We start from the raw sequence: 27,205 nt of genomic DNA, 5'->3' as shown, positions 1-27,205 counted from the left end.
CCTGCGTTGTTGACTGATGCAACACACTGCAACAGTGCAGAACCAGATTTTGAAGGTAATCAGCTGAAACCGTGTTAACACCAGAGAATAAATGCGAAAAGCCATGCGTAGAATTTGTCAAGTTTCAAGTTGTGGGTGGAACATGTTCAAAGTTTAACATGCCTCATAACCCATTTTTACTCTTTTAATTGACTACAGTTTAAATACATTTCCATTACCAAAGAGTATAGGCTCGTAAGAGTGAGTCAATGTAATGTACAGTTCACAGTACTTTGATATTAAAATTCACAGATGATGTGCGTCACCACACTGGACTGGCTGAGCCTTCACATAGTTGTTTGGTAGTTACGGTGGGTGGTTTCCTCTGCGTCACTGCTCCAGATAAGTGGTTGTCTTTCCGGGAGGGCAAATAAGTTTTTCCACCTCCACACAGGCAGCCAAGGCGACTCTCTGTATCGCCGTTTGGCAGTTAGGACGCAAGCAGTTACGGCCACTGCTACAATTCCTCCACAGAGGCCTGCGAGCAACAGCCACGGCCACACAGCCTGCAGTTCCTCCAGGTAAGGACGTATAGATTCTGCTAGCCTCTGGTCTGGAAAACAGATACAAGTAGTGGTTTAGAACTTTTTTCCAAAATTCAACAGGTGCAGGTATTTCTGGAAAATACATGGGAGGAATGAAGAAAGGCATTTAATAGCAGAGATAATGGAAATCAGTCATTTATGTACAGAAAAAAATTAACATGGAAAATAGAAAAGCTTACTAGCATCTAGCAGATATGTATATTCATATCCCAGGTCCTTGCTGGAGATGAAATACTCTCTGTTTCTGTAGAGGGGCAGGAAGGGCACCATGTGGTATTCACTGTTGTGCCCTATTGGAGCATTAGACTCTGGATACTGTGATGGAGATGGTCTATGCCTCCTGAGCCACTCCTCATAAATGCTTTCATAGGGAATGAAAACAAAGACAGCTGTAAAGATACAAGTGCGTAACTTTACTGAAAGGATAAAATACGTCTCTGTAAAGTGTCTCACCTGTCAACAAACGCGTGGTGAAGCAGGAATATGGGGTCATTTGCTGCACCCTGCACTGACGACATGGAGCCGTTCATGAACACGTGGAGGGCGGCATGCATGCCCATATGAGAACTATTTCCTAACCCAGTCTGAGGATCCCCGAATCCTGCATGATGAGACATGTTTACTAGCAGCATGTAGTGAGCAGGAAAACAAAGGCTTTTTGTTGTACAATGAGATATTGTCACACAAAATCAATCTGTCAGGCGGACGAGCATTGTATCTTTAAAAGCATGTGTACTGCAATGCCACTCTGCATAAAGACGTCCTACAGGCGACTGTCTTTCTTTTCTGTATGAGATGTGAACACGTTCAGCTCTGATACTGGTGTGCTAGGAAACTATCACAAGCCTCTAAAGCTGTGCTGGACTGCTGGACTGTGCATAATTTGTAACCCTGAACCTGAACTGAGCTTAGTGTATACTCAGATATCAGGGCTGTGATATTCCTCAATGTATATTATTTATGCTGCACATTATTATACTGCTCTCGCCCATTGTAGCTGGGACAGGCTCCAGCCCCCCGCAACCCCGAAAGGGATAGGCGGTATAGATAATGGATGGATGGATGGATTATTATACTGCATTATTCTACTACAACAATTTACTATTGTTATATTATTATATTATTATTATTACTATTAGTACTAGTATATATCATTTTATATTACTATGTACTATTATTACTATATTTTGGCACTACTATGTATAATTCTAGATATTATTATTAGTATTGCTGTTATTTGTATTTTTTAGCATTTAATATTACCAGTAGTAATATTCTGGTATTTATCCTTATTACTTGACGTAGAATGCTGCACTACAGATGTTTCTACATAGATGGCTGCGTTTATTGTTGCCTATTGCACATAGATAACATATTCACACTTACATATGTCATATTTATGGCTGATTTATATCCTTAAAACCAACTTGGGTTGTCAGATTCTGAGCCTAATTGAAAGTGGTTAGTACACCTTCATCTGCTCCATCCATACAGTGCCAATAAGAAAAACGTATATCACCTGAGGCCATAAATTAAAGAGTCTATTGTCATCGACAAGATAAAGAATAGCCCACACACAGGCCGCACATTAGGGCAGACAGAGTAACACATTAACACAGTGAGGGTGAGGAGTAGCAGTACAGAGCTGTATATCACCAGAGAGTGCTATCATTTGTATAGCAGGACAGCCAGTGTGTGTGTGTGTGTGTGTCTGTGTCTGTGTCTGTGTGTGTGCATGTGTGGTCAAGCTTATCTGACCTTCCACAGTGTTCCTGAAGCTCATGTTGGCACTGCGGTCCATGGCTCCGGTGTCATAGTTGGTCAGACTGAGAGTGAACTCCACCTCTGCTGAAGTTGGCAGTCGTTCAACCACGTTCCGGTTGTGGTTTCCAGGGTTTCGACGCAGGGGCCCTTCTTCTCTGGCATCACATAACACACCTCTGCTGCTGTAGTCCTCTGCCCGGGAGCACAGCACCTGGCCATGGACACACACAGGAACATATTGCAGCACGGCGCACCAGAGACCCCAGCCATGAAGTGAGTAGCAGACATTTTTCAGACCAAAAGTAACTGTTTGATCAGCAGATAAGTGAAGGTGCAAATGTCCTTTTTATTTTAGCAATTCATTCATTTCTTAGGCAATGCAGTGTACAATAATTGGCTTTGCTTCTTAAACATATTTTCATGCATGTGTAAAAATTCTAAGTAACAACAGTTTAGAACTGAATAATATTCCAGTAGAAAAAAAAGATCATCAAAGAAAGAGTAAAACAGCCAATTCTGGTGACTTCTAGGAGAGAAGCTTTAAGACTTGAGAGTGTTTACCCTCCAAGAGGAGAAGACCGAGGCCGGACTCAGCAGACTTGGATCCTGGCTGCTCCGTTCGCCCATCAGCTCGTCCGTGCACACGTCACATCCCTGGGCATCCCTCCAGTCCCAGTACGGGATGGTGAAGCTCGCGTCTCCGGTCAGCTTCCTGATCTCGTGCTCCCAGTGCAGCAGGTACACGCGGTGCCACGGGAGAAAGGCAGGCGCCCAGTGGGCAAAGTCCACATTGGTCCACACGTTCCCGGGCCCGCCTAGCAGCGCGTTCCGGGACACGTAGTAATGCATCCACACGAACACATCATACACTGACACATCAGCGAACATCGGGTTGGAGCCGTTTTCCATCTCCTGGTAGGTCCCGGTGGCCACAACGTAGTCCCTGCTGACCGTCTGCTTGGCCAAGTTCAGGTAGGACACAAGTCTGATCCTCTCGGGCCTGGACAGGTGGAATATGTTCCTCCGCAGGGACTCTCTCCTCTCATTGCAGTTCACACCAAAGTAGCCAAACTTGCAGTCCGCGCAGTTGAAACCCATGAAATTTCCTGCGCACTGGCAAGTCCGGTTGTAAAAAACCAAGGGCCATTTCTCCCTGTCGTCCAACCCGGAGAAGGGGTACTGCGGCCCGTCGGGCTGGTCCGTCACCTCCACATCCTGGCAGAAGCCCCGACCCGAGCTGGCTCCGCAGGGCGAGCCGTCCCCTTCCCAAGACGGGCAGCACTCCTTGGTGCGCAAGGCATCCCGAGTGGCACACAGACGAGGGAACTGCTGATAGCTGGGCGCAAAACATGCCATGAAAGTGAAAATCAGGGGCCACATTACAGCAAGGTTGTATTTTGGAGACAGTAAGCGTTCACCGAGAAATGAAGTGAACCCATAAAGTGGGAAAGCCCATGTGATGCTTTCACAGGCTTACATTCTTCAGGGTTTTTCTCCGGGTTCCCCCCCCCCCCCCCCCCCCCCCCCCCCCCCTTGTTGAGCCAGTCACATGCCGCTTAACCTTAGGGTGAAGCTTACTTCAGGAGGGGGGCAATTAGCCCAAATGTACACATCCCAAGATTACTCCTTAGAAAAAAAGGGAAGTCCTCTAAATTCAGTTCTATAATGGGATTTGCAGTATATGCATCATTGTGGGGGCGTAAGGAAAGTTTAATATCATTATTACAACTTACATGATACAACTTAAATAATGTCACCGAAGAGAAATCTAAATCTTTTAAAGTCTTAAAGAGGCATATGTGACGTCTGTGTGGGGAGAACTGAGGACCACATGAGCGCAGAATTTGTGGTTACAGTGATTGTACAGTGGTTTTCTTCTGGGAAGGTCTGCTTTCAAATCAGCGCAGAGCGGGCGCAACTCATGATCTCTCTCTCTCTCTCTCTCTCTCTCCACACACACACACACACACACACACACACACACACACACACACACACACACACACACACACACACACACAAATAAAGTAAACTGTTTTTCCTGGCTTTAAGGGATGAAAATCACCATGAAAATACCGAGATACACACACACACACACACACACAGAGAGAGAGAGAGAGAGAGAGAGAGAGAGAGAGAGAGAGAGAGAGAGAGAGAGAGAGAGAGTACAAGTATAAGAAGATAGTAGATAGAAATATAAAGTATAAGAAGTATAAGAAAAAAGAAATATATATATATATATATATATATATATACAGAGAGAGAGAGAGAGAGAGAGAGAGAGAGAGAGAGAGAGAGAGAGAGAAAGGTCTCGCGAGAAATAAGCCCCGTCCAAATTCAAAGACATTTCAAATTTCTAAATGATTGAATTTAAGCATGCATATGAAAAGCAATGTTTTATTTGGACACGTGACAAACTTAAAACGCTCAGCTTTTGATGTTTAGTGAAGCGTTACAAAAGATTCCTTTCATCCAATGACTGTGCGATCATATGAATCCACAATGCTGTCTCTCGTCACCTGCTGTGTAAATGAACGCAGGGGCTTAAAACAAAGGATGAGTCATGTGAGGACACTGAGTACAAGCTGATGAGAAAAGCGCAGTAAAAGCAAGCCATTGCCTAAGGCAAGGATTTTTGCATTTGTAGAATGCTTTCTCAGAAGAAAACATCAGAGCTTCCTTCATGCTGCTGTCTCACATGGCTTTCAGCAGCTTTGACCATGAGCACTGTGCATCCTGACCTTTGACCTTTAGTCTAATGATTATGAATCTGTCTGCATGTGATAGTCGTGAGGCAAGGCTGGTTTCTTTCTTTTTTAAATTTTTTAAATTGGAAACATTTCTCTATACCCTGTTCACGTTTATGAAACTGTTCAAACAGGTGTACCAACATGCAGTTCAGCACAACAATTAATCTCACATCCAAAATGTACCAATGCAACCAAAATGCACACACACATCTCAGGATCAGCTCTCGTGCTTCAACACTGACAGCATTTGTCTGCCAACAGGAACACTTTGTCATAAAAAAAAAAATCCCTAACGAACAGGAAGCACAACAGTATCTATCACTGTTCTCCAGTACAACAAAAAGAAAAGCGTTTCTTTGTTGCTTTGATTGCTCAACCTTACAGTGTGTCACGGAAGTATATCACAAATGCTGCAATTTTTCCTTTTTGGCATTTTTGCAAAATAACTCCTGACTAAAGTAATCCCATTCACTTAGTGTTGTAGGTCCCAAGTAGGAGTTCATGCAATTTCATTTTTTAGATTCAGATGTAGCAAATTGCACTCAAATTTACAGTAATTTTGTGTTATGTTCAGGTTTGGGACGTAACTGTTGCAATTTTTACAATGAAACTGCCAAAATGAATGAAATAACAGCTCATGAATGTTGAAACTTGGCTTAACTGAAATTATTTGGTGTGAAAGCAGTGAAGAGTGATCCACCGTTTCGTCCATACTGGCTTTTGTTGTGCGACAGAAATGACTCTCCAGCAGAGGGCGCCATGCGACTACTTCCAACATCAATGACGGTTTACCTCCTCTTTGACTCTCTCTGTCTCCCCAGGCAACTAACCACAATTCTGCTGGCAGAAATTCATTCATGCTCCTCCTCCTAATGAATCCCCGGGTAGAAACATCCTCAATTACACATTTGACCTCCATTCGATTAGACTTTCCGAACTTCCTCTGAAAAGGTTTTTGTGCAGTCACATTATACATTCTCACCATGCTAACTAGCTGTGACTTGAAATGATGTTGTTCTTATATCTATATCAGAAACCAGTGGACTCACCTACTGAACCACTGAAATGTAAATTATCATCCAATTATCATCTTGTCCTCACTGCCATAGATGGATTAACTGCACCCAAACTGCAGGTGCTTATTCCCTAGTTTCCCCCTGCAAATGAAACCAGTCGTCACAAAACACCACGATTACATGATTATTGTATGACTGAGGTCAAATTGACCCAGTTTGCAGTGTAAATGTGAGACTAATAACTAGAATTACCTCTTTGTCAGATCACTATTGTCCCCTGTGAACAAAGAGCTTCTGGTTTGGTAACATGATGTTTTTAAATGACTTTGATTCAAAAAATTGGGTGTCGTGACAATCTGGAAAGAAATGCATTGAGCCAGATGAGAGAACGCATTTTGTATTATATACAGCAGGCCTTAAATTTGGGGTCGCTCTGACCTCAGCCAAGAGAGAGAAAGTGCATCATCACTTCTATTTTATAATTATCTATTTTAGCCATTCCAGATTTCAAACTGTGAACAAACGACTTCAAGCACAAGAGGGTGATCCTCAAAACCATTCATACCAAGCCAAAAAGACTTGACTGTGTATGTCAATTTCCATCTTGATCAATGGTGTTTGGCAGAAGTGGGACTCTGGTTAATAGATACACTGAAACTGGATGTTACATGTAACTTCCCAGTTAAAATGAACCATTTCAGTTCAACGTCGGTTGAAACGGGATGTACTATAAGCTTTAACAGTCCAATTAAATGACCATTTCGAGTCGGTTCCCACAGTTACGTTAAAAGGGTGAAAGAGACGAGGACCAGTAGGAACTTAAGAGAAAGGGAAACCCGCAGTAACACCACCGCTGATGTTTTTTATTGATTTTATGGCCATTCTTTACCTCCGCTTGTTCTGCATTTGTTTTCCGTGTTCTAAGCTGTTGGCCTGTGCGTAGTGCATCGAGAACAGTGATTAAACCGGAGTCACATTCCTTGCATGTGTACACACACTTTGCCAATAAAGCCAATCTTGATCCGATTCGTCCGTATCCCTGCATCTTCATTTGTTTATGTCTTTGTTTTCTCATGTTTAACATGCGTCTGTGTGGCTCGCCTCCCGCAGCTTTCCACAGTTTCCACAGGACCAATTTAGTCACTGTTGATGATCCATGCCTTCCACTGTTTTGGAGTAGGAGGAGGAGGTGGAGAAGGAGGGCTGTGGAGGGGGGGCGCCGTGTACGTCAGTAAGTCAAACATGTTCCAATAACGGGCTATATTATCTGCTGCTATTTGCAGTTTGCTGTAGCCAGGCGCCAGACTGAGCTTGAGCAGAAACCGGCAGCGCTTCTTCTTCTTATTGCTCCTCTGTGATGGAAACGGTCTCAAAAGGGATGGCATCTGCGCGGCTGCTGGCACAGAAGAGGTAGGCAGAAGTTGTTTTCTTACTTTGGGTATGCGGTGCGCATTGTAATGGATGCATTCTCCAATACAGGGCGAACGATGAGTTTAACACAGGGTGTTGATTCTTCATTGGACCACCAGCCTAGACGTCAGTTTTAGTTGAAAGTTGAATGGCATGCTGTCAACATCATTTCAGCACCGTGGACAGCAACTCGATATCATATTTAGGGAGGACAGTGAAAAGAAAAAAGTTGTAAATAAGCTGTACTTTGTGATTGAATTGCCCAGCCTGCTTTTCTTTTTTCCACGTGATTCAAAATATTTTATCGCTGTAAAATCTAAAATAAAAATGCAGATGTGTTTTGTACTGATAAATCTTCGTTTTGTCTGTTAAAAAACACACTGAGGTTATATCCTTCCCTTCAGGAATCTAACCCTTACCCCCGGCACTACAAGCAGCATGCCAAAGACAACACATTCCTCTGAACTCCAGCTCTAAGAGGACAGAGGATGGCAGGGGGTGCGAGGAGGAACACGGGGATGGGAAATAGATTAGGGATCTATGTGAGGCTGTTGGCAGTGAGTGTGTTTCTGGGAGCTGATTTGAGCTGGCTGGGCCTGAAAGACCAGGTTGGGGTCAACGCCCAGAACAATGAGAGAAGGGTGTTAGCGCATATCCCCGGCGACATCATCATAGGAGCTCTGTTCTCTGTCCACCACCAACCACCTGCAGACAAGGTAGATGCTGTGTGTGTTTATGCGTGTGCACATTTCCTCCATATGTGAGACATGTTAGTAATCCAGTTGTGTTACACTTTGCAAAGGTCCATGAGAGAAAGTGTGGAGCGGTGCGTGAGCAGTATGGGATCCAGAGAGTGGAGGCCATGATGCACACTCTGGATCGAATTAACGCAGATCCCGCTATCCTCCCGAATATCACCTTGGGCTGCGAGATCAGGTCAGAATCCAATCACAAAACTTCTCATGTTGTACTTACATAGCAATAAATTGACCAGATAGACGACAAAGTGCATGCATCTAGTGCACGTCTAAGGTGGTAATCCTCTTGAAGTTGTCAGTTTAAATATACAATTTATCACACGCAGGATGGGATAACACCTAGAGGTTTGCCACTGCTTAAAGTGTTTCTTTAAAATATCATGTAAGGACTTCTTATAGGCAGGCATTCAATCAGCAAGCAGACGCAAGAACAACCAGAACTGCTCACTTCCAGTGAGCCTGTAAGTAACTGAGGAGGGCTGGCTACAGACAGGTGAACTGTGGCTGGAGGAATTAGGCCAGAAGTGAAGACTGACAGGTAACTTAAGAGCGTAGGCAGTAAAGTAAAAACGACAGCGGCAGGAATCCAAGTACAGTAACCTGCAATAAACCTTTTAAGACCCACAGGTCACCCCAGCAGGGCAATCTGACCTACTGACAGAGGGAGCTTGGAAAGGTTGCCTTAAAAATCAGTCGACAGGTTCAGACTTTTTCAAGTGGAAGCTTCTACAGCACAGCACTCAAACGCCATATGTATATGGAAAGAGTTGATCTCTGTGATACTTGAGGGACAAAAGCTGCAGTCTGTGTCAATAACCCTACATGTGATTAATAGGAAGTATCTCCGCCAACGCTCAGCAAGGAAACACTGTCCAGGGAACATTGAAAAAAGGCTAATTTGTACTAAAAAGACTTTGGAACATAGCAGCTTGATTTGATTGACTCAGACTGCTGAAACCTCACATTAGCATTGGCTAAATTTTTGGATTGCAGACTCCTCACTGCTCCAAAAATCGTGTCAGTCAAATGGTTCTTTCATAAGCGTGAAGCACAGACTATGTGCTTAAAAAGCATCCAGTTGGCTACTCCAAGTTATCCTCCTCTTATTCCCATGCCACTTGCCCAAACAAGTGTGAACCCAATCTTTCTACGACAGGGACTCATGCTGGCACTCTGCTGTGGCGCTGGAGCAGAGTATTGAGTTCATTCGGGACACGCTAGTGTCCAATGAAGAGGAGGAGAGCCAGGGAAGGTGTACTGTCGAGGCAGGGAGCATGCTCATGCAGGGAAAGAAGCCCATCGTGGGACTGATCGGACCGGGATCCAGTTCTGTGGCCATCCAGGTGCAAAATCTCCTCCAGCTCTTCAACATCCCACAGATAGCTTACTCAGCCACGAGCATGGATCTCAGTGACAAGGTGAGACCAGTTAGCAAAAACAATAACAAGAAAGTTTGGGAAATGTTAAATTGTGATATTATAATTTGAATTGTCAGTCTGCTTTTTGCTTAAGCTGCATTGTATTGCAGTATAGACTTAACCTGACTTGTAACTATAATATCAATGTCAATGCTATGACAGCAATAAAAGGAGACTTTGCATTGCGATTACCTTTCTGAAGGAGGTTTTTCATATCATAATGATTAATGGGGGCCAGGTAAAATACATTAGATAATCTAAAACACCACAGCATCTGATTTGTAGTAAATGTGCTCTAAATGTCGCCTGGAAGTCAATGTACAGTGAGTTTAAGTGGAATGAGGTTCATAATAGTGGTTATTTGGATGCGTGTGTGACTGGTAGACAAGCTGTCACATGGGAACATACCAAGAATACCTCCAGACTTGTGAGCATGTAAATTCCCTCCAACAGAGTCTGTATAAATATTTCATGAGAGTGGTGCCATCAGATATGCAACAGGCCAGAGCCATGGTGGACATTGTGAAGCGGTATGGCTGGAGCTACGTGTCCGCAATACACACAGAGGGTGAGTCTGTGCATGCGTTTGCATTACTACTTAACATTTGTCACTGTGTCATTCTCCTTTCATCTCTTTCTCTGTCTCTCATCCTTATTTACACATGGATTAAGCAACATTCATGACGTGTGCAGTGAGTTGCCAGTTTATCAGTTGCTTCTGTGCCATCTGTTGTAGTGTAATACGAAAGTGCAACAGTAAATGGTATCTTTGAGAAGCTTATGATCATTTATTTTTTCGAACATGGGGGTTAGAAATGGAAAAAAAAATGTATATCTGCATTGTTGTGGGCAGTGCTTGACTCAGTTTTTAGTTTCAGTTCTTACTTTCACTAGTTTTGGAGTTTTCTGTGTGAAGGGCCAGAGAGAGAAGCATTATACTGTTACTTTCTGACATTCTGACCTTCCATCAACATAAAAGCCCAGCCAAATCATGGCTGTATATCATTTTCAGTGTGAATAGCCTCCTGCAGCAAGCACACTGGAGCCAAAATGAGCCAGATACACATGCATGCTCACTTACCAAGCATAAAGTCACTCCCAGTAAAACCTGACAGTGACTTTACACTGGTGGCCATTATATCTATGGCAGGAATATGAAATTCATATGAAATTAGCTCTGATTATATATTCTCTGCAATTCCCAGGGAACATCTGTCATGAGCTTTGAACTCTCTGGGTATCGTGACACACTCTTGCGGCACTGGTCAGACACACAGGGTTATCACATCTTCAAAAGATCCAAGTCTTAATCACTAATCCCACCTATTCAGAAACAAAATGAACAGCGATGACATCAGTCTCAATAACAGCCTAAATATTCAGCTCTGTTCTCATCCATTCTCTGTCTCTTTTTTAACCTCATAGTGGCTCACATGAGGCCATATGTTTATGGAATAAATCCCTCTTGATCAGAATAAGTGCTAAATCCTGACTGGATCATTCCAGTTCATTCCATAAAAATACCAAACTGTTTTAGAGCAGGATTAAAAAAAAAGATCTTTTGCATGTCAAATGTTCTTTGCCAGGATAAAACCTCATGTCATGGGTACTCTTCTTACAAGAAAAGCCCTATATTTGAACATTTCTGTTGCAGAGTCCAGTAGACAGTGGTAGGTTGTCAAAATGATTTCATTTGCATTGTTGTTTTTATTTATTTACCTATGTGACCTAGACAGTGCTGTACAAGTTTGCTACCTACTTACCAGACAGCAAAACGAAGCAAACATTTATAATGTCCAACATTATAATGTCCAATCTATCAAATGTAGGTGCTCTTTGTTATTACTCTGCATTGCATTTGCATAAACTAAAAACCAGGTTTATGACCCAGAAAATGATATCAACCTTCCCACATCAGCAGCTATAAAGCACACCAAATTGCTTAAAAAATAATGAGAACTTATAGAACTGGTAGTTTAAAGAAGCAAAGATATCCCAAGTACAGATGTAAGACTGAACATTTATTGTAGCCCCAGAGGTTTTAGTAGTGGTTATGAATCACTGTACTCTTCAGCCTCCTTTCAGTTACATTTTGCCTATACCCGTAGGCAACAATCTAATTCTTATTTACAATCTTGGCTGCATAGATGAGAAAACGGCCTCTCAGAGAGGTGCAGAGGGAGGAAAGAAATATTAAGAAGAAAAGAAAATACATATAACTCAAACAGAAATGGCAGCATCAGCAGAGATTTGAATAGTGGCGAAAATACAGTTTAAAAAATGAAATCCTATCATACAGTCATGGAGGCATGCCACATATGGGAGTAAAACTCACACGTAGTAATGAAAGGGACCTCAAACAGTGTCATGCCTAGACTGAGAGTGCAGAAAGTAGGTGACCTCATTTCCAGCAAAAGCAGGGAAGTCTAACCCCCTAATAGTTCCCACAACGGAGACAAAAAAGTGCTGGCACTACATCAGTGTGTTTGATTGTCTGCACGCAGCTAAACCGCTTTGTTAAAGAGTCCTGGTGGGGTAAAGAATTGTGTCACGGTCCAATCTGTTCGGTTTGTTAGCTTTAATTAGGTAACAGCCCCCCAGGTTTTGCGTGCACCGCTGTGTTGTGGGTATATGAACACCATTCTATTCACGTCTTCCCCTCCATAGGTAATTACGGCGAGAGCGGTATGGAGGCTTTTAAAGACATGGCAGCAAAGGAGGGCATCTGCATCGCCCACTCTGATAAAATATACAGCAACGCAGGAGAGCAGAACTTTGACAAGCTGCTGCAGAAACTGCGAGGCCACCTGCCCAAGGCCAGGGTGGTGGCCTGCTTCTGCGAGGGCATGACGGTGCGAGGGATACTGATGGCCATGAGGCGACAGCGTCTGGTGGGGGAGTTTCTGCTGGTTGGAAGGTGAGTGGTGGGTCGTGGTGTCTATGGCGGCTTTTCTTATTCATCCATTGTGCCTGAGTTTTTTTTAGTGTTGTGTATTCATTTCCAATCCAGAGTGTCTGCAGACATCCAGCCTCATCAGACCACGTGTGTTTGTTGGGGCCGCCTTTGTCCTCTCACCATCATCCTCATTATCATCTTCATCACACCCATCAACTTCATGGTGGTCTAGGAAACTTGAGGTATTTTCAATTAACCTTTTTTTTTGTATAAATATGACAATGAGACTATCAAGATGCAGATTTTTGCTTATCTACCAGTGCATTTGCTGCTTTTTGAATTTTCCACTTCACTCATGCAGACGCTTTATTGGAGCAGCAGTGTGCTGTATAAGGCCATCTTTCAGCGAGAAAACCCAGTCAAATGAGGACACACATTCACCCAGCAACAACGTGCCTAAGCACAACACTCAATCCACAATCTGAGAATCCATGTCGAGAAATGCAGTACATGAATAAATCAATATTGAATAGAATAATACTGTTATTGTCACTGTCACAACAGTAAACAATAGCTCAAGAAAAGGAGGTATAGCCGCCTTAATAGACAAAAGAATAGACAAACAATGAGCATTTTCTATTCAGGCGCTAAAGACACGCATGTTATGAAAAATCCGTAATAAAACTGAAAAAATAAGAGGAGAGAGGGGTTGATTTAAGCAGGAGGTTTCACTCTCTCTGAGAATATCGCGTTTTATTTTAAGGTTTAGCTCTCTGGCTCTCTCTCTCTCGTCCCTGGTGTTCTATAAATGCCTTTCCTCATTAGGAGCCACATATGTAGGCTGTCGCTCAAACCTGACAGCAGGAAACATAAAATAACCTTGAACTACATTTTGCAAAACGCCACGCTCTACAATCCATATTGCCACGCAGTGCTTTCAGACAGTTGAGGTGATGTCGTCTGCTTAAAGATTACAGTGAATTTGTTGAGCTGTTTTGAGGTCATTAGAGGCTGTTTTGATGCATGTGCATGAAAGCCATCATACATGAGCATGTGTGTCCAATAAAGAGTTCTTCAACACCATCTTTTTGACCTGTCTTTGTAGGCTTTATCTTGTTATTCTAGTAAATTAACTGCATCAATCAGGTGTGTGTGATTGATGCAGTGCATTCTTAGGTTCCATTTGTAGAGAGTGAGCGACCGAAGGGGCAGATAATGTTTTTTTGTTTGTTTGTTTGTTTTGTTGCCAGCACTGCTTAAGCCGATTTTGAACTGTTGTATCTAAGCCTCTGTCAGCATTGACCTCATTTGTATAGAAATCAATGGAAACATGAAAATTCTTGCGTTCATAGAATTAAGATGCTCCAAGAGGCTTACTCCTCAATATGGGGCAAACAGTCATGCAAGTGCAGCCTCTCTGTTTTTAGCCAACTGTTGGATGGGTTGCCATTGACATTCGTAGTTCCCAGATGATGAATCCGACTAACTATTGTGATCCCTTGATGTTTTATCTGGCGCCACCATGAGACTGACATGTGTGTTTGGAGTTTGTTAGTATATTTGGTCAATTTGTTACTGGTCCAGTACTACTTTATACGAATGACATCCCTATCAGCCTCAGCTGAGCTTTGTGTTTCGTGCCACTTGTCAAATGTTGGCATGCAAACACACAAAATTAAGGTTATTAATCAATAGTGAACATGGTACATATTACTTGCTAAGCATCAGCATGTTAGCATGTAGCTCAAATCACCACTGTGCCCAAGTGCAGCCTCATAGCGCTGGCATGGCTGTGCACGCTCCATCATTTAGCGCTCCTCATTAAACCAAGTTCACTGCTGCAAAAAGCCTCTTGCACTGAAATGAACATGAGCACGTATAATTCAAAAGCTGTTTTCCCACATTATTAATCTGATCTTTCATCTCAAAGAAGAAAAGATTTTAATCACAGAAAAGATTTTAATTAGGGTTTTATCCATTTATCACATCTTGGCTTTGTTGAATTGAATAATTTTAAACTTACTAATTGGAAGATTTCTGTCAGTTTCAAACAGTGGGTCTACATAGCAGAGGAGGTGAGACAGGACTGGAGTGGCACTGTGTTATACTTTACTTATATCCATTAATCAGCTATTTTTTTCTCAGTAATTTCCACTGATCTTAAAGTCACAGTTAAGATTATGTTTATTTCTGCTCGGTTAGCTTATGCTGACTTTTTGCTGGCGCAGCAACATGATCCCACACTGGCTTCCCATCCACAAGTGCTGCTTGTCAGATCACCTAACTAAGCTGGAAACAATTGCAGTCGAGGTTGCTTAGGTCGTGGGAGAATGTTTTTCCTCCCGTCCATTCCGACAGCTCTTTCATTTTTTTTTCTTTTCATGTCTTGTTGAGTTTAATTTTAGAATCAGACACCTTTCCAGCCTCAACTTTGCACCACTACAGAGTTCTAAAGTGTCCTCTCAGGAAAGATCTGGCTGGATAAGTTGACCAGTGCTGTATGCAATTAGAGCTCAGTGTGTGTGTGTCGTACTTGTGTGTGTCTTCAGGCTTGTAGGTGGTGTAGCACCATGCTGCATGCAGCATATTGCCCTCCCAGGTCGATGTGTGGGTTTCAGAGCTCTCGTTCAAGAGTGATTCAAACTATCCAGAGTCAAAGCCCTCCATGCTTTTCATATCCATTCCTGTCTTTTTTATGCCAGTGTGCAATTTCTGTGCTCGCTTCTCTAAGGATGTGTTATGAAATGATCTCCTACCTCACCCAGAGAACTAGGCATCATAAAAAAAAAAAAAAAAACACCCACACAACTGTTGTGTAACTCCAGCTCGGTTAGCGAAGTTTTCAAAAATGGCTTCTTTTGCTTTTTTTATCAGTTCTAAAGAGAAGAGTGCATTTCAGTGAGGTGTGCGTGTTTGCATGTTTGCACGTGTGTGTGGAGGTGTGATCAACCTTCTGTCTTTGCTGATTGTAGACAAGTGTCCAGAGGGAAAGATAATAATAGACAGAGTAGAAACCTTTTCAAACGGCTCACTGATGAAATAGCTTATTGAGTCTAAGCCCACAAGGTTTTTGAATAAACAGCACATCAGATGTGTCTGCCCTGCTGGTGTTTGTTTGCTGTTTAAAGCTTATTGAGCAGCAGGTATCTTTCTGTACCTATACCTGTAGAATGAAACAATTCATAATTTAAGTAACATTTCCGAGTGACAAATCAATGAATTGAAAATACATTAACAAGGACTGCATGTATCTGCAATGCAGGGCTTGTATCTGCACTGAGATATTTGCTCCTCAAGTGGTGAAAGTCAGGCAAATCAATATGCTCTTCATTACTAGTGAGTCTCAGTGGACTTCACGGATTATGAGCCCACAGAGATCTAATTAATCAGCAGTCAGATACAAACTTTGCAAACAAAGTTATGCGACCATGGAAGCAACACATACAGAGCAAAGCATACAGTACGACACAACATAACATGCTGAAAAGAAAAAACATTCTCTATCCCAGCTGGCCAACATCAGCCTCTGCATTATCTTTTCACATGAACATCATTTAAAAAATTCACCTCACAATTCTTCAACTTGGATTTGTGAGCAAATACTTTCTATTTTCATCACCCACTGAGTCTTGTGTTGGTACATCTGAGTCATCATGATAAATATTTTATTCTACTGTAACTCTCTGCAGAGCAGTCATTAGGTTCATTTTGCAAGGCACCACCTGTCTCCTTCAATCTGTGAAAATGTGGGACAAAATACAGTCATAAGCAACCAACTCGATTTTTGGAGCAGGCCATATTAAAACTGTAATCATGGACCAGGTGTTGCATTGCTTTATAAAACCACTGAATACAGTAATTTGTTGTACCTTAATCATGTGTTTAGTTAAAACCTTGATTTCTGAAATATTTTGTCTCAAAAGTCATTTTTAATATGAGTTTATGTTGGCTGTCACTGTAACATTTGCTTCGTGGACTGCTGAGCTGAACTATTTCAACATGTCAGCCACCTTGTTATCCCTCTGTTGGGCAAATCAGTTTCATTGGCTGTAATTGTGAACCTGGTCTAAGTGTTGAACCCTGCAGAGAAGTCCAGTGCTGCAGGCTGGGAGCTGTTCTTCAGTGTCGACTTCATAATCCTAATGATGTTTCCACCCACCACCTATGACACTATATCTTTAGGTTCACTTGCCTCTGCTTTGCGTCCCTCTTTAATTTAATTTAACAATAAAACAAAGAAGAAATCATGTCAGATATGAAGTCTTACTGGGACTGATCCTTACTCTAACTGTTGTACCTTTGCCTGTCCTCCTGTCCAGTGATGGCTGGGCAGACAGGTACGATGTGACCAATGGTTACCAGAGGGAGGCAGCTGGTGGAATCACTATAAAGCTTAAGTCGGCGTATGTGACATGGTTCGACGATTATTACCTGAACCTGAAGCCCGACGCTAACCTGAGGAACCCCTGGTTCCCCGAGTTCTGGCAGCATCGCTTCCAGTGCAGGCTGAGGGGACATCCGCAGGAGAGTAGCATTTACAACCGAACCTGCACCTGTTAGTACAGCACAGAGATCAAGTGCCACACACCTCCTTACACACTTTCCACTTCCTAAAATTCTGCTTAGATTACAGTGATTGGGTTTCTCCTAATGAGCAGGTCTCTGTTCTCCACAGGGAGAGAGTCTCTGCGCCATCAGTATGCCCAAGACACCAAGATGGGTTTCGTCATAAACGCCATCTACTCTATGGCATACGGTCTGCACGCCATGCAGGAAACTCTCTGTCCAGGATATAAGGTATGATAATGAGTAATGTGCATGTTTGTATGCTTTCACATTGGGCCTGACGGTATTAACAGTATTTGCTCCCTCTCTTGGTGCCAGGGTTTGTGTGAGTCCATGCGGCCCATCGATGGCCGCAAGCTGCTGGAATTCCTGATGAAAACCAACTTTACTGGCGTATCTGGGGAGACAATCCTCTTTGACCAGAATGGAGACTCACCTGGCAGGTAAGGATAACGACGATGGGGAAAGATGACGGGGATCGGGAAATGAAGAAATAGAAAGAAATGTTATGCATATGGTGTTTCATCTCAGATATGAAATCATGAACTTCAAGCGCATAGGCGAGGATGAGTACGCTTACATCCATGTGGGAAGCTGGGACCAGGGTGGCCTCATGATGAACGATGAGGAGATCTGGAGCAACAGCAGTGAGGTCATCCAATCAGTCTGCTCTGAGCCCTGCCAGAAGGCTCAGATCAAGGTACGCACCACTCCAGCACATTTTGAAATGGTGTGCTGAATTTCTTGAAATTCAACAAATTCAACAACAATTCAACAAATTTCTACAATTCAAGAGGCAGTAAATGTGGGAACTGTACCTCCCTTTTTATTCGCATACATGCAGTAGAGCATATATCAACCCCCTCAGGCTACAAATGATCTAAATTGACAGGCTATATTGTCATCATTCAGTTTTGCTAATATATTACTGAAGAACATGTTGGAGTTCCACTGAAGAAAACTGTGAAAGACGACCCACACAGCAGCCTTGACTTGGTGCCACATGTTTCGAATCTACAAAACTGGTCCAATCAGATCCTCAAGTACCGCACCAAGGACTCAGCGAAGCTCTTTGTTCAAGCCTTAATCATGTCCCATCTGGGCTTTTGTAACTCCCTGCAGCCCATCCAAATCATCGAGAACACTGCAGTCTGCCTCCTCTTTCTCATCCCAAAAGTCTCCAACATTAAACTCTTCCTACACACTCTACACTGACTCTCTGTAATATGGCAGCTTGTAGGGAATTCAGAACTTCAGTCTCGTGCAAGAGGTTGTGCATATTCGTAAACCCCAGCCCATGTTCCTCGATCTGACTCTGATCTGTGCCGACCTTGACAACAGATAGGAGTCATTCCCTACTTTCTTTCATGTTAGCAATGCATTTCTTCAAACCCACCTCACACCTTGGCTCAAAGTTAATGCTTTGCTCCCTCCACCTGTATTCCTTTTTATCCATCCATGAAGTCTGTCCCAGCTTACCATCACAGGGCTAACATGCAGATGACAAAAGAGTTTTGTCACAGCATGAACCACTGGCTCGCCATGCCTCCATCTCCTTAGCTTACTTTCATTGTATTTCCACACAAAGGCTTCTCTTTTGATCCCCTGATGAAGAAATCCTCATGTCCCTGCTCTGCCTGGCCATCAGAGTGTAAGATTAGCTACAGGAAAGTGCCACTGGAGCTTTGAGACCTTTCCACCCTTTCATACCGGTGTGTGGGTGTGTGTGCATGTCTCCAGGTGATCCGTAAAGGAGAGGTGAGCTGCTGTTGGACTTGCACTCCCTGCAAGGAGAACGAGTTCGTGTTTGATGAGTACACTTGTCGAGCCTGTATCCTTGGCTCCTGGCCCACAGATGACCTCACTGGTAAATGCACTTTTCTTATGTGGCTGTCACTTTACAAATATGAGCTTTCCAAACAGGCCAGAATAGCCTCGAATCTGGGACACACACTGACGGTGCACCCTAAATCCCCTTACGTCTTACGTACCACCCGCACCACAAACTGGCAAACACTGAACTGAGACACACTCATTACAGCGGAGAAATCAACACAAACACTCATGTACTGTACACACTCCAAGAGACTTTAGATGCTTGCCAGAATACAGGATTTGGCTGAAGCCAGATGTCTTAACTTTGAAGTCTGTAAAAATGTTTGAATCCCTTTTCTTCCTCTCTTATAAACACGTATAAAGTGCTGCAAGAATGATGAACAAAAACAGGAAAAAAAGTCAATGGCTTTTTTGAATAGATGCTTGAAATAGGGTCTGTGGTTTTCACAAGCTTGAGGTTTTTTTCTACGACATAAAGTGTGCCACTGGTGAATTTTAAACCTTTTTTATTCATAAAATAGGTGGTTGCTAAAAAGCGGCTAAAAGAGACCACAAAAGTTGAAACTCACGAGTCCACCTTTCCAATTTGTAGATTTATCCATTTATGGTAGAGTGTGTCTAGTTTAGTGTAGTAGGAAGCTTAGTGATGGTGACAAAGTCCCTTTTAACTTGTGACGATTGCATTTCAAAAATCCTGAAAGGATCTTAGGTTTGTCCATCTGAATAAAACGTATTCTAAACTTTTGCTTTAGCACAGAGCTTATTTTCTGTAATAATCCAAAATCCAGTGGAAAAATCCCACTGGCTTTTTGTTGAGGGAGCTAACTTCCCGGTTGGCCTACAAAAACACGTCATCCCTGCAGCACTCTATTGTCTCCCACAGAATTTCTGTTCCTCTGCAGTTTGAAGAAACACATGAAGCCAGTCGTTTTATGTGTACCCTCCACAGAACAGCTGTGTTCAACTGGTTATCACTCTGCTCTGTCTGTCACAACACACTTGCATCATCTCTCATGACCCTACCTGTATCATAGCCTGAAGATTTTACGCATAACAATGAAACTGTTTTTAATAAATATGCAGTATGACTGAATTTTTTTTGCTGCATCCCTATGCAAACTATGATGCTGTCACATACAATTCTTGCAGTCAAATCCAGATTTTGCTTGAACATTTCTGGGTGTTGCTGCCCTCTCTGTGTCCCTCAGGTTGTGAGCGAATCCCGGTACAGTATGTGCGTTGGGGGGATCCGGAGCCCATCGCTGCAGTGGTCTTCGCCTGTCTGGGCCTCATGGCTACACTTTTTGTTACTTTTGTCTTTATCAAGTAATTATAGCATACAGCTAAATTTGCATGTTACTATTTGTTACTGAATGTTATAATATGTGGATCCTTTGCATTTGTGACGCTAGCTTTGGGTCAATACAATCCGTTGGTACGAGGTAAACTGCTAACCCAGATAAATTTGATCCATCTGTAGATTTTGGGACACCCCTGTGGTCAAGTCATCCAGTCGTGAGCTCTGCTACATCATCCTGGCTGGAATATGTCTGGGCTACCTGTGCACCTTCAGCCTTATCGCCAAGCCCCACATCATCTACTGCTACCTCCAGCGGCTGGGAATCGGCCTCTCCCCTGCCATGAGCTACTCCGCTCTGGTCACCAAGGTACTTTTTTTTCTGTTTTGTTACTAGGAGATAGAGGAACAGATATACTCGGTCTGAGTCAGCTTCATGTTTCACTTCCTGTGAAACTTTATGAGTTAAATTTGGCTCATTTGAACTCCACAATGCCACTGAGGTTCTTTAATGTAAAAATTCGTCTTTGCACCCTCCCAATTCAGGACTGATGAAATGTCTTTGAGATTTAAAATTCTCTGTTTCTTCCATTTTTTGACACACTTCCATGTGAAACGGGATGCTGGGAGCGAGGTAAACTTGAAAAGAAGGTTCAGAAGTCAGCAGAACAAAAGTGTAAAATGTTCACTGAAAGTAGCTGTTGAAGGACACTCACTTCTTTTATCACACACACACTCACAGAGGAGGCGGAGGACAAAATGAGGAACATACAGTATGCAGTATACTGTGTTGGCGATCTGGCAGAGGGGAGAGCTGCCGATGATGTTGCAAACAGGCACCCAATTAGACAATACAGCTGTTAATGTGAGTCAGCCTGGTAGACATATTGCGCATGGGAATAAATTACTCAAGACAAATGTTTTTTATAGTATGGGCTCATCTCTGTGTGCTGAACGATGCATCGAAAAGACTTTAACTCTGACATAGCAAGGGTATCTTTAATTTTACGGCTATCTCTCTAATCTTAACGACCTCATTTGATTAGACAACTTCTCTGCTATCAAAGTCCAATATTTTTGAGACTTTGAGCATAAATAGAAGGCCTCTAAGGAAAAGGGAAGGAGTAAAAGAGCTACTTCCAGAGACTGGATGATGGCCAATTGTAAGGGAGTCGTGGTAGAAATCGAGGATCTGTTGTGTGGGCTGAGGTTGATGTTTAAGATCTGAGAACTGAAAAGGGGGATTAATGTTATGAATCAGTGCAAGCAGTATTATCCACAGTTGATGTGAGTGATGCCTGCAAAACCATTTGATCTATTTTTGATCCAGACCAACCGTATAGCACGGATCCTGGCAGGCAGCAAGAAGAAGATCTGCACCAAGAAACCGCGCTTTATGTCCGCCTGCGCACAATTGGTCATCGCCTTCCTACTCATACTGCTGCAGCTGGGGATTATTGTGGCACTTCTTATCATAGAGCCACCACAGGTGTGTGTGTGTGTGTGTGTGTGTGTGTGTGTGTGTGTGTGTGTGTGTGTGTGTGTGTGTGTGTGTGTGTGTGTGTGTGTGTGTGTGTGTTTTACAATATGGGGAATTCATTTCATTTACATTTATTTATTCAACTAGAGCAACTTCTCCCTTTCTCTCCTCTCAGGTGATCTATGACTACCCCAGCATCCGTGAGGTGCACTTGATCTGCAATCTGACCACTCTGGGGGTGGTGGCGCCTCTGGGCTACAATGGCCTGCTTATCCTTAGTTGCACCTTTTACGCCTTCAAGGTATTCAGCACACATTATACTTACTTACTTCGCACTCAGAAATCTTCTCTTTTTTCATCCCCTTGTATTCTGTCCTTTCTGCTTCAACTCACACTGCTTTAAAAATGCTATTCTTCTTTTCTCCTGCAGACTCGTAATGTTCCAGCTAATTTTAATGAGGCTAAGTATATTGCCTTCACCATGTACACCACCTGTATCATCTGGCTGGCTTTTGTTCCTATTTACTTTGGCTCCAACTACAAGATCATAACCATGTGCTTTAGTGTCAGCCTCAGCGCCACCGTGGCTCTCTGCTGCATGTTTGTCCCAAAGGTAAGAAGTGGAAACACACAGTCTCACGCAAGCAGAGTTACACTGAAAAACTCACACAGATCTTAAAATGTTCAGTCCCCTTTTTTAGTGTTATTTTTGCATCCCTACATCTTTATACTGACAGTTATTTGTTGTTCATTTCCATGGTCAGGTGTACATCATGCTTGCCAAGCCTGAGAAAAATGTCAGGAGTGCTTTCACAACATCCACGGTGGTGCGCATGCACGTGGGTGATGCCAAGAAAGCTGCCAAGTCTGGCAAATCCACCAGCAGCATGGCCAACTTATTTCGACGCCGTGGGTCTGCACAGGACAACATCAGGTATATGAGGGGAACTAAGTGGGCATTAAACTATGAATAAATTAATGCCTTAGTATTTAAAACACCTGTGCCCAGTTGCATAACACTTCTTAAGAGAACATTTCCTTGTACTAGTTCTCATTAAGTTTCTGATGAAAAAGAGTTGTATATATTATTTGTCATATCTGTAAACTGCATTTGGAAGCTCTTAAGTCATGTTTTCTCCTGCACGCATGTCCCCAGCATTTAAAATAAGGGAAAATACTTCAGGTATTATAATGTCAGTTTCTTTTTTGCCATTGATTACTGCATGTACTCCATCAAACTGGACCGTCATGTTACTTTGTAATATAATTATGTCATCTCTTTGGCATATCCATCAAACAACAATTCCACCTCCTTTTTAGCTGTTTGTTTTGTCGGATCAGGTTAATAATCACACTTTAAAAAATAGCAGCCCAATTATAAATTGCATTGCAGTCACTCAGCATTTTACCTAAGATAAGGACCTCAGGGTCTAGAAAAGGATGAAGTCCAATGAGAGGGAGCCAATAGGGGAAGCTGCAGACATGTAGGGACAGTCTAATAGCAGTCAAACTACCTGCTTGGCTTATTATTAGGAAATCTAAGCTTGTTTCTTGCAGCCAATCAAACCTTAGTTGGTTTTGTGTGACTCCATGAGTAGTGATGAAGACTCTGCTCAGATATTTCCAAGAACACAACAATCATTGTTTCTTCTTTAACTGTCTGTAGTAAATCAGAGCTTGAATCCACCACAACAGGCTGGATAGACCAAGAAGAACTGCTCCCTGAACTGAGAAAAGGCTACCTCATTTGGGTTAAGTACTCCCAGGGGAGACCCACTGCCTTTAAGGATTTCTCTTTCTAGGGAAGATAAAAGAAAATGGAGGGAGATGTGGAACTACACAAAAAGCAAAAGATAGAACAGGGGATGGTAGACGTACTGGCAAGAAGAAGTAGAGCATGAGCGTCAGTGTAGATGGGGGGGGCTTTTTTTGATGTTATTCTGGCATGATTGTAATCAACAGTATTTATGTGTCTACCTATTGAGAAGACATGCAGTAGCACAGAGAATTACACAGCAGATCTGATTGTCCTTCATATGTTTTGCAGTTCCAATGGGAAATCGGTGACATGGGCGCAGAATGAGCACAGCTACAGGCCAAACCTATGGAAGAGGATGTCATTCCATGTCAAGAAAAAGGAAGCGGTGGAGGTGAACCAGACAGCCATCATCAAGCCCTTCTCGAAAGAAGGAGATACACCTGTGGATGCTGGTGTCAAAGAGCAGTGCGAAGAGCCACAGGAGTCTCAACCCTTCACCTGCTCCCCCACTCAGTCACCTCTGCCCACCATCAGCCAGCATGCAGCAAAGGCAAGGGGCTTCCAGGAAGGAGAGGATGGGGAGGAGGCACAAGCTTTACCCACTTACGTACCTGAGCACCCTGCCGGGGTCCGAAGAAGAGGTGGGGACAACAGCCAGGGTGTTGGGGTGGTGGATGGCGGGGACATTAACATCATAGGTGTGGGTGACATCGGCATTGGGATGATTGGCAGCCAACCTCAGGGCACCACCATCATGGACCAAATCAGCTGCGTGGTTAACCGTTTCACTGCCAACATCAGTGAGCTGAACACCATGATGCTGCCAGGGGGAGTCACCGTCAGCCCCACCTCCACCACTGCTCTGCCGGCGGCTGCAGATGCCGCCCCCTGCACGCCTCAGTACCACCCGCCCAGGACCAAACAGGGCTCCTCCACGGTCACCACATACGCTGAGGTGGCAACGGTCTCCAATTTCTGTGAGAATCGATCAACGGGGAAGATTTACGAGCACCTGGCCGGGACTTGCGTGAGTAGCAGGCGAGCAAAGGATATGGAGGAGCTGGTGGCTCTGACGCCTCCGTCCCCGTTCAGAGACTCATCTCTGAGCTCCGAGGGCAGCTCCACGCCCTCGATGTCCCCGGCCTCTGAGGCTGAATACGACCAGCTGCTGCTGAAACACTACAGCCAGAGCTCATCCTCTCTGTAAACCTGCTCTCTCGACACCTTCTTTAACCTTGTTTATCCTCTTTCGGAAGTATTTTAAACTCCAAAAGACAAAGCTTCAGACTGGGCCAAACTCTCGGATGCCTTCCTTCATGTGGAATGTTTAAGCAGTTTTTCAAAAATATGTACATTTGCATTAGATTGGACGCACCCACGCATGCCTCCATTGAGAGGACTCAGAGAAAAAATACCAGTGGCAAGACTGCAAATACTAAATGCTATAATTAAGTTAAGAAATGTCAGCGCTTGATCTTTTGTCTCCGAGTGAGTTTGAGAAAACTTGAGAAACTGAAACACTCATACGGGCATTTTAGAGACTCTTAAATGATACAGGTACTGACACTGGTTTCTAACATCACAAATCCCAAAGAAATACTGATAAGCTAAGAAAACAAATGGAAAAATGCTGATTACATTTCACTTTCATTTGAAAATGGTTACCAATCTTAATTTACAAATATTTATGTTCAGCGTTTCTTTGGATTGGATTTTTGCTTTTTTAGGTAATGTGTTGGAACTCTAAAGATAGTTGTATTTCGTTTTTTGTTCTTCTTCTTTTCTGCATCATCTAATATCATAAGCACTGAGAGTCTGACTTGCTTTTATTGCTAATATTACTGCTGATGACTTTCTGTATATGTGATGTTTTTGTTACTGAAAAATCGCCCTAATCTTTAATATTTTGAGATCCAGGTGGATGCTGATTGTATCAACATTAAGGCATGAAAACAGTTCAAATAACTGAAATCAGAAGGTCAAACCTGACACATTTTGTCTGCCCTCTAATTTGTTGTCAATCATGGACGACACAAATAAGGATTTTGTATCATACAGGAGAAAGTGTACAGATGCTGCGTTATGCAAAGCAGTTTTTCAGTGTGCAGATTTCCCAGTGGCCTCCCCCTTTCTTGGAAAGAGAACATTGAATGAAACCATCCTGAGAGGACAGGAGCTCTTCACGTCTCAAGGGAATGTAAGACGTCGTCTCAATGGACGTAAAATCATCAGGTGTCTAACCCACAAAGAGCTTATGGACTACTTGGGTGTCTTCTTTAAATCTTTTCTCTCAACGTGACTTAGCTGAATGTACGATAAGTTCTCATTTGAAGTGGACCAAAACGATCTTCCGCCTCAGGATGTGCCCGAACCAAAATACTTTCTGACTTCAACTCCTACCTGCCGAATGAGCGCCGCCGTCCGTTCCCAATTTGCATGATGTCACGATTTGTTTGCACTCTTTAAGTTATATTTGTAAAGAAACATTTTTTAATATCGTACATGTCGAACCAATTAAGATTAATAGACGCGGTAGCAAAAGTAATTATACTATTAGTGATGTTGATGTGTTTTTAAGGTAGTTTTAAGGAGGAGAGAAGCAAACGAAAGTGTGAAAGTGTGCCAGATTTTGCAGACATCTATTGCGAAACAGCTTGTTTCCAGTCTGGCTTTTTGCCTACATATGTGCCAATGTCTCACTGCAGTAAATTACATTGTGTTTCTATAAATGGGCTCATACTGAGAATCCTACTCTAAGCCCATTTAGATCCTAATCCATCAGGCATTATGTGGAGGATATTATTTTTTATATTCTATGACATCTTGACTATGTTGTTTCTTATGCTTGAATATATTCAATGAATATTTGTTTTTTAATTCTTCTTTTGTTGTCTGTATTTTGGCCTGTATTTTGGAGGATGTAGATTAATGATAGTATGGATTCACGGGCTGGCAGATGTAACTGATTATGTTCATGTGGGAGTTAGGTTGTGTTTTTCTGTATGTTTACACAGGCAGGAATGTGTTCATGTTTTTTGAAATGTGCAGTATTTTTTACTGGTTTTCAATGTAAAAATCATCCTAGACACTTCTTATATCTGCATGCAGGTTTGTGCCAACTGAAATTTTGCAGGTGCATACTACCCTTTATGCCAATAATCCACTGACATATTCTGCAGAAGACATTTGTCTTGGTCTTATCGCTTCATCTGCCTTTCAGATAGACTGAACTTACTGTTTAGACTTGTGCTGCATTAAAGGTTTCCATCCAAAAAGTGATATATATAGTTTTGTTTTTGTTTTGTTTTTAACAATTATTAGCAGTTTTAATTGCTGCTTGTTTGGGTTGTAGGAATGCTTCATTTGCATAACAGATATTTAAAATCTTAATTAAGGTCTTAAAATGATTCATGATTATATTAGTATACCCTGCATCTTTACTGCGGCAACAATTTTATAACAATATGTAGGTGTTTTTTCATTTATTGGATAACTCATTTTTGAATGACACTTCAAAAAATTTTTTAATTTCTCAGATTAATTTCATCATCTTTTATGGAGTCACGTTCCCTCCAGAACTGGATCGTGTGCTGCGTTATTTTTACACCACCTGAGTCGATGTTACTTCAGAGCCTTTTCTAAATAAGAAGATAATTGTGTCAAATCACAGT

General features: G+C 42.6%; 2 protein-coding genes across 3 annotated transcripts; one reads left to right on the top strand and one right to left on the bottom strand.

The window, feature by feature from the left end:
* Nucleotides 1-326: 326 nt before the first annotated feature.
* LOC139344275 (tyrosinase-like) lies at nucleotides 327-12,818 on the bottom strand. The gene is made up of 7 exons (XM_070982277.1): nucleotides 12,777-12,818; nucleotides 12,475-12,495; nucleotides 2,910-3,677; nucleotides 2,343-2,559; nucleotides 1,038-1,185; nucleotides 764-945; nucleotides 327-592 (listed from the first exon to the last, which is right to left on the bottom strand). The coding sequence occupies exons 1-7, from the start codon at nucleotides 12,816-12,818 to the stop codon at nucleotides 327-329; spliced, it is 1,644 nt and encodes a 547-aa protein (XP_070838378.1).
* On the top strand, nucleotides 7,023-26,813 carry grm5a (glutamate receptor, metabotropic 5a). Of its 2 annotated transcripts, XM_070982275.1 has the most exons (19): nucleotides 7,295-7,524; nucleotides 7,929-8,240; nucleotides 8,327-8,460; nucleotides 9,439-9,700; nucleotides 10,154-10,268; nucleotides 12,368-12,617; nucleotides 16,916-17,151; nucleotides 17,272-17,393; nucleotides 17,481-17,605; nucleotides 17,694-17,862; nucleotides 18,903-19,029; nucleotides 20,207-20,324; nucleotides 20,479-20,665; nucleotides 21,626-21,784; nucleotides 21,951-22,076; nucleotides 22,206-22,388; nucleotides 22,540-22,709; nucleotides 22,932-22,958; nucleotides 23,823-26,813. In XM_070982275.1, the coding sequence occupies exons 2-18, from the start codon at nucleotides 8,013-8,015 to the stop codon at nucleotides 22,936-22,938; spliced, it is 2,718 nt and encodes a 905-aa protein (XP_070838376.1). In that variant the 5' UTR covers nucleotides 7,295-7,524; nucleotides 7,929-8,012; the 3' UTR covers nucleotides 22,939-22,958; nucleotides 23,823-26,813. The 2 variants fall into 2 exon arrangements, with proteins under 2 accessions (XP_070838375.1, XP_070838376.1); XM_070982274.1 differs by lacking the exon at nucleotides 22,932-22,958 and having other exon boundaries at nucleotides 7,023-7,524.
* Nucleotides 26,814-27,205: the final 392 nt, after the last annotated feature.

Source organism: Chaetodon trifascialis, chromosome 16, assembly GCF_039877785.1.
Source record: "Chaetodon trifascialis isolate fChaTrf1 chromosome 16, fChaTrf1.hap1, whole genome shotgun sequence".
NCBI classification, from domain to species: domain Eukaryota; kingdom Metazoa; phylum Chordata; class Actinopteri; order Chaetodontiformes; family Chaetodontidae; genus Chaetodon; species Chaetodon trifascialis.
Note: the sequence above shows the minus strand (reverse complement) of the source record. Positions and strands in the feature narration are given on the sequence as shown.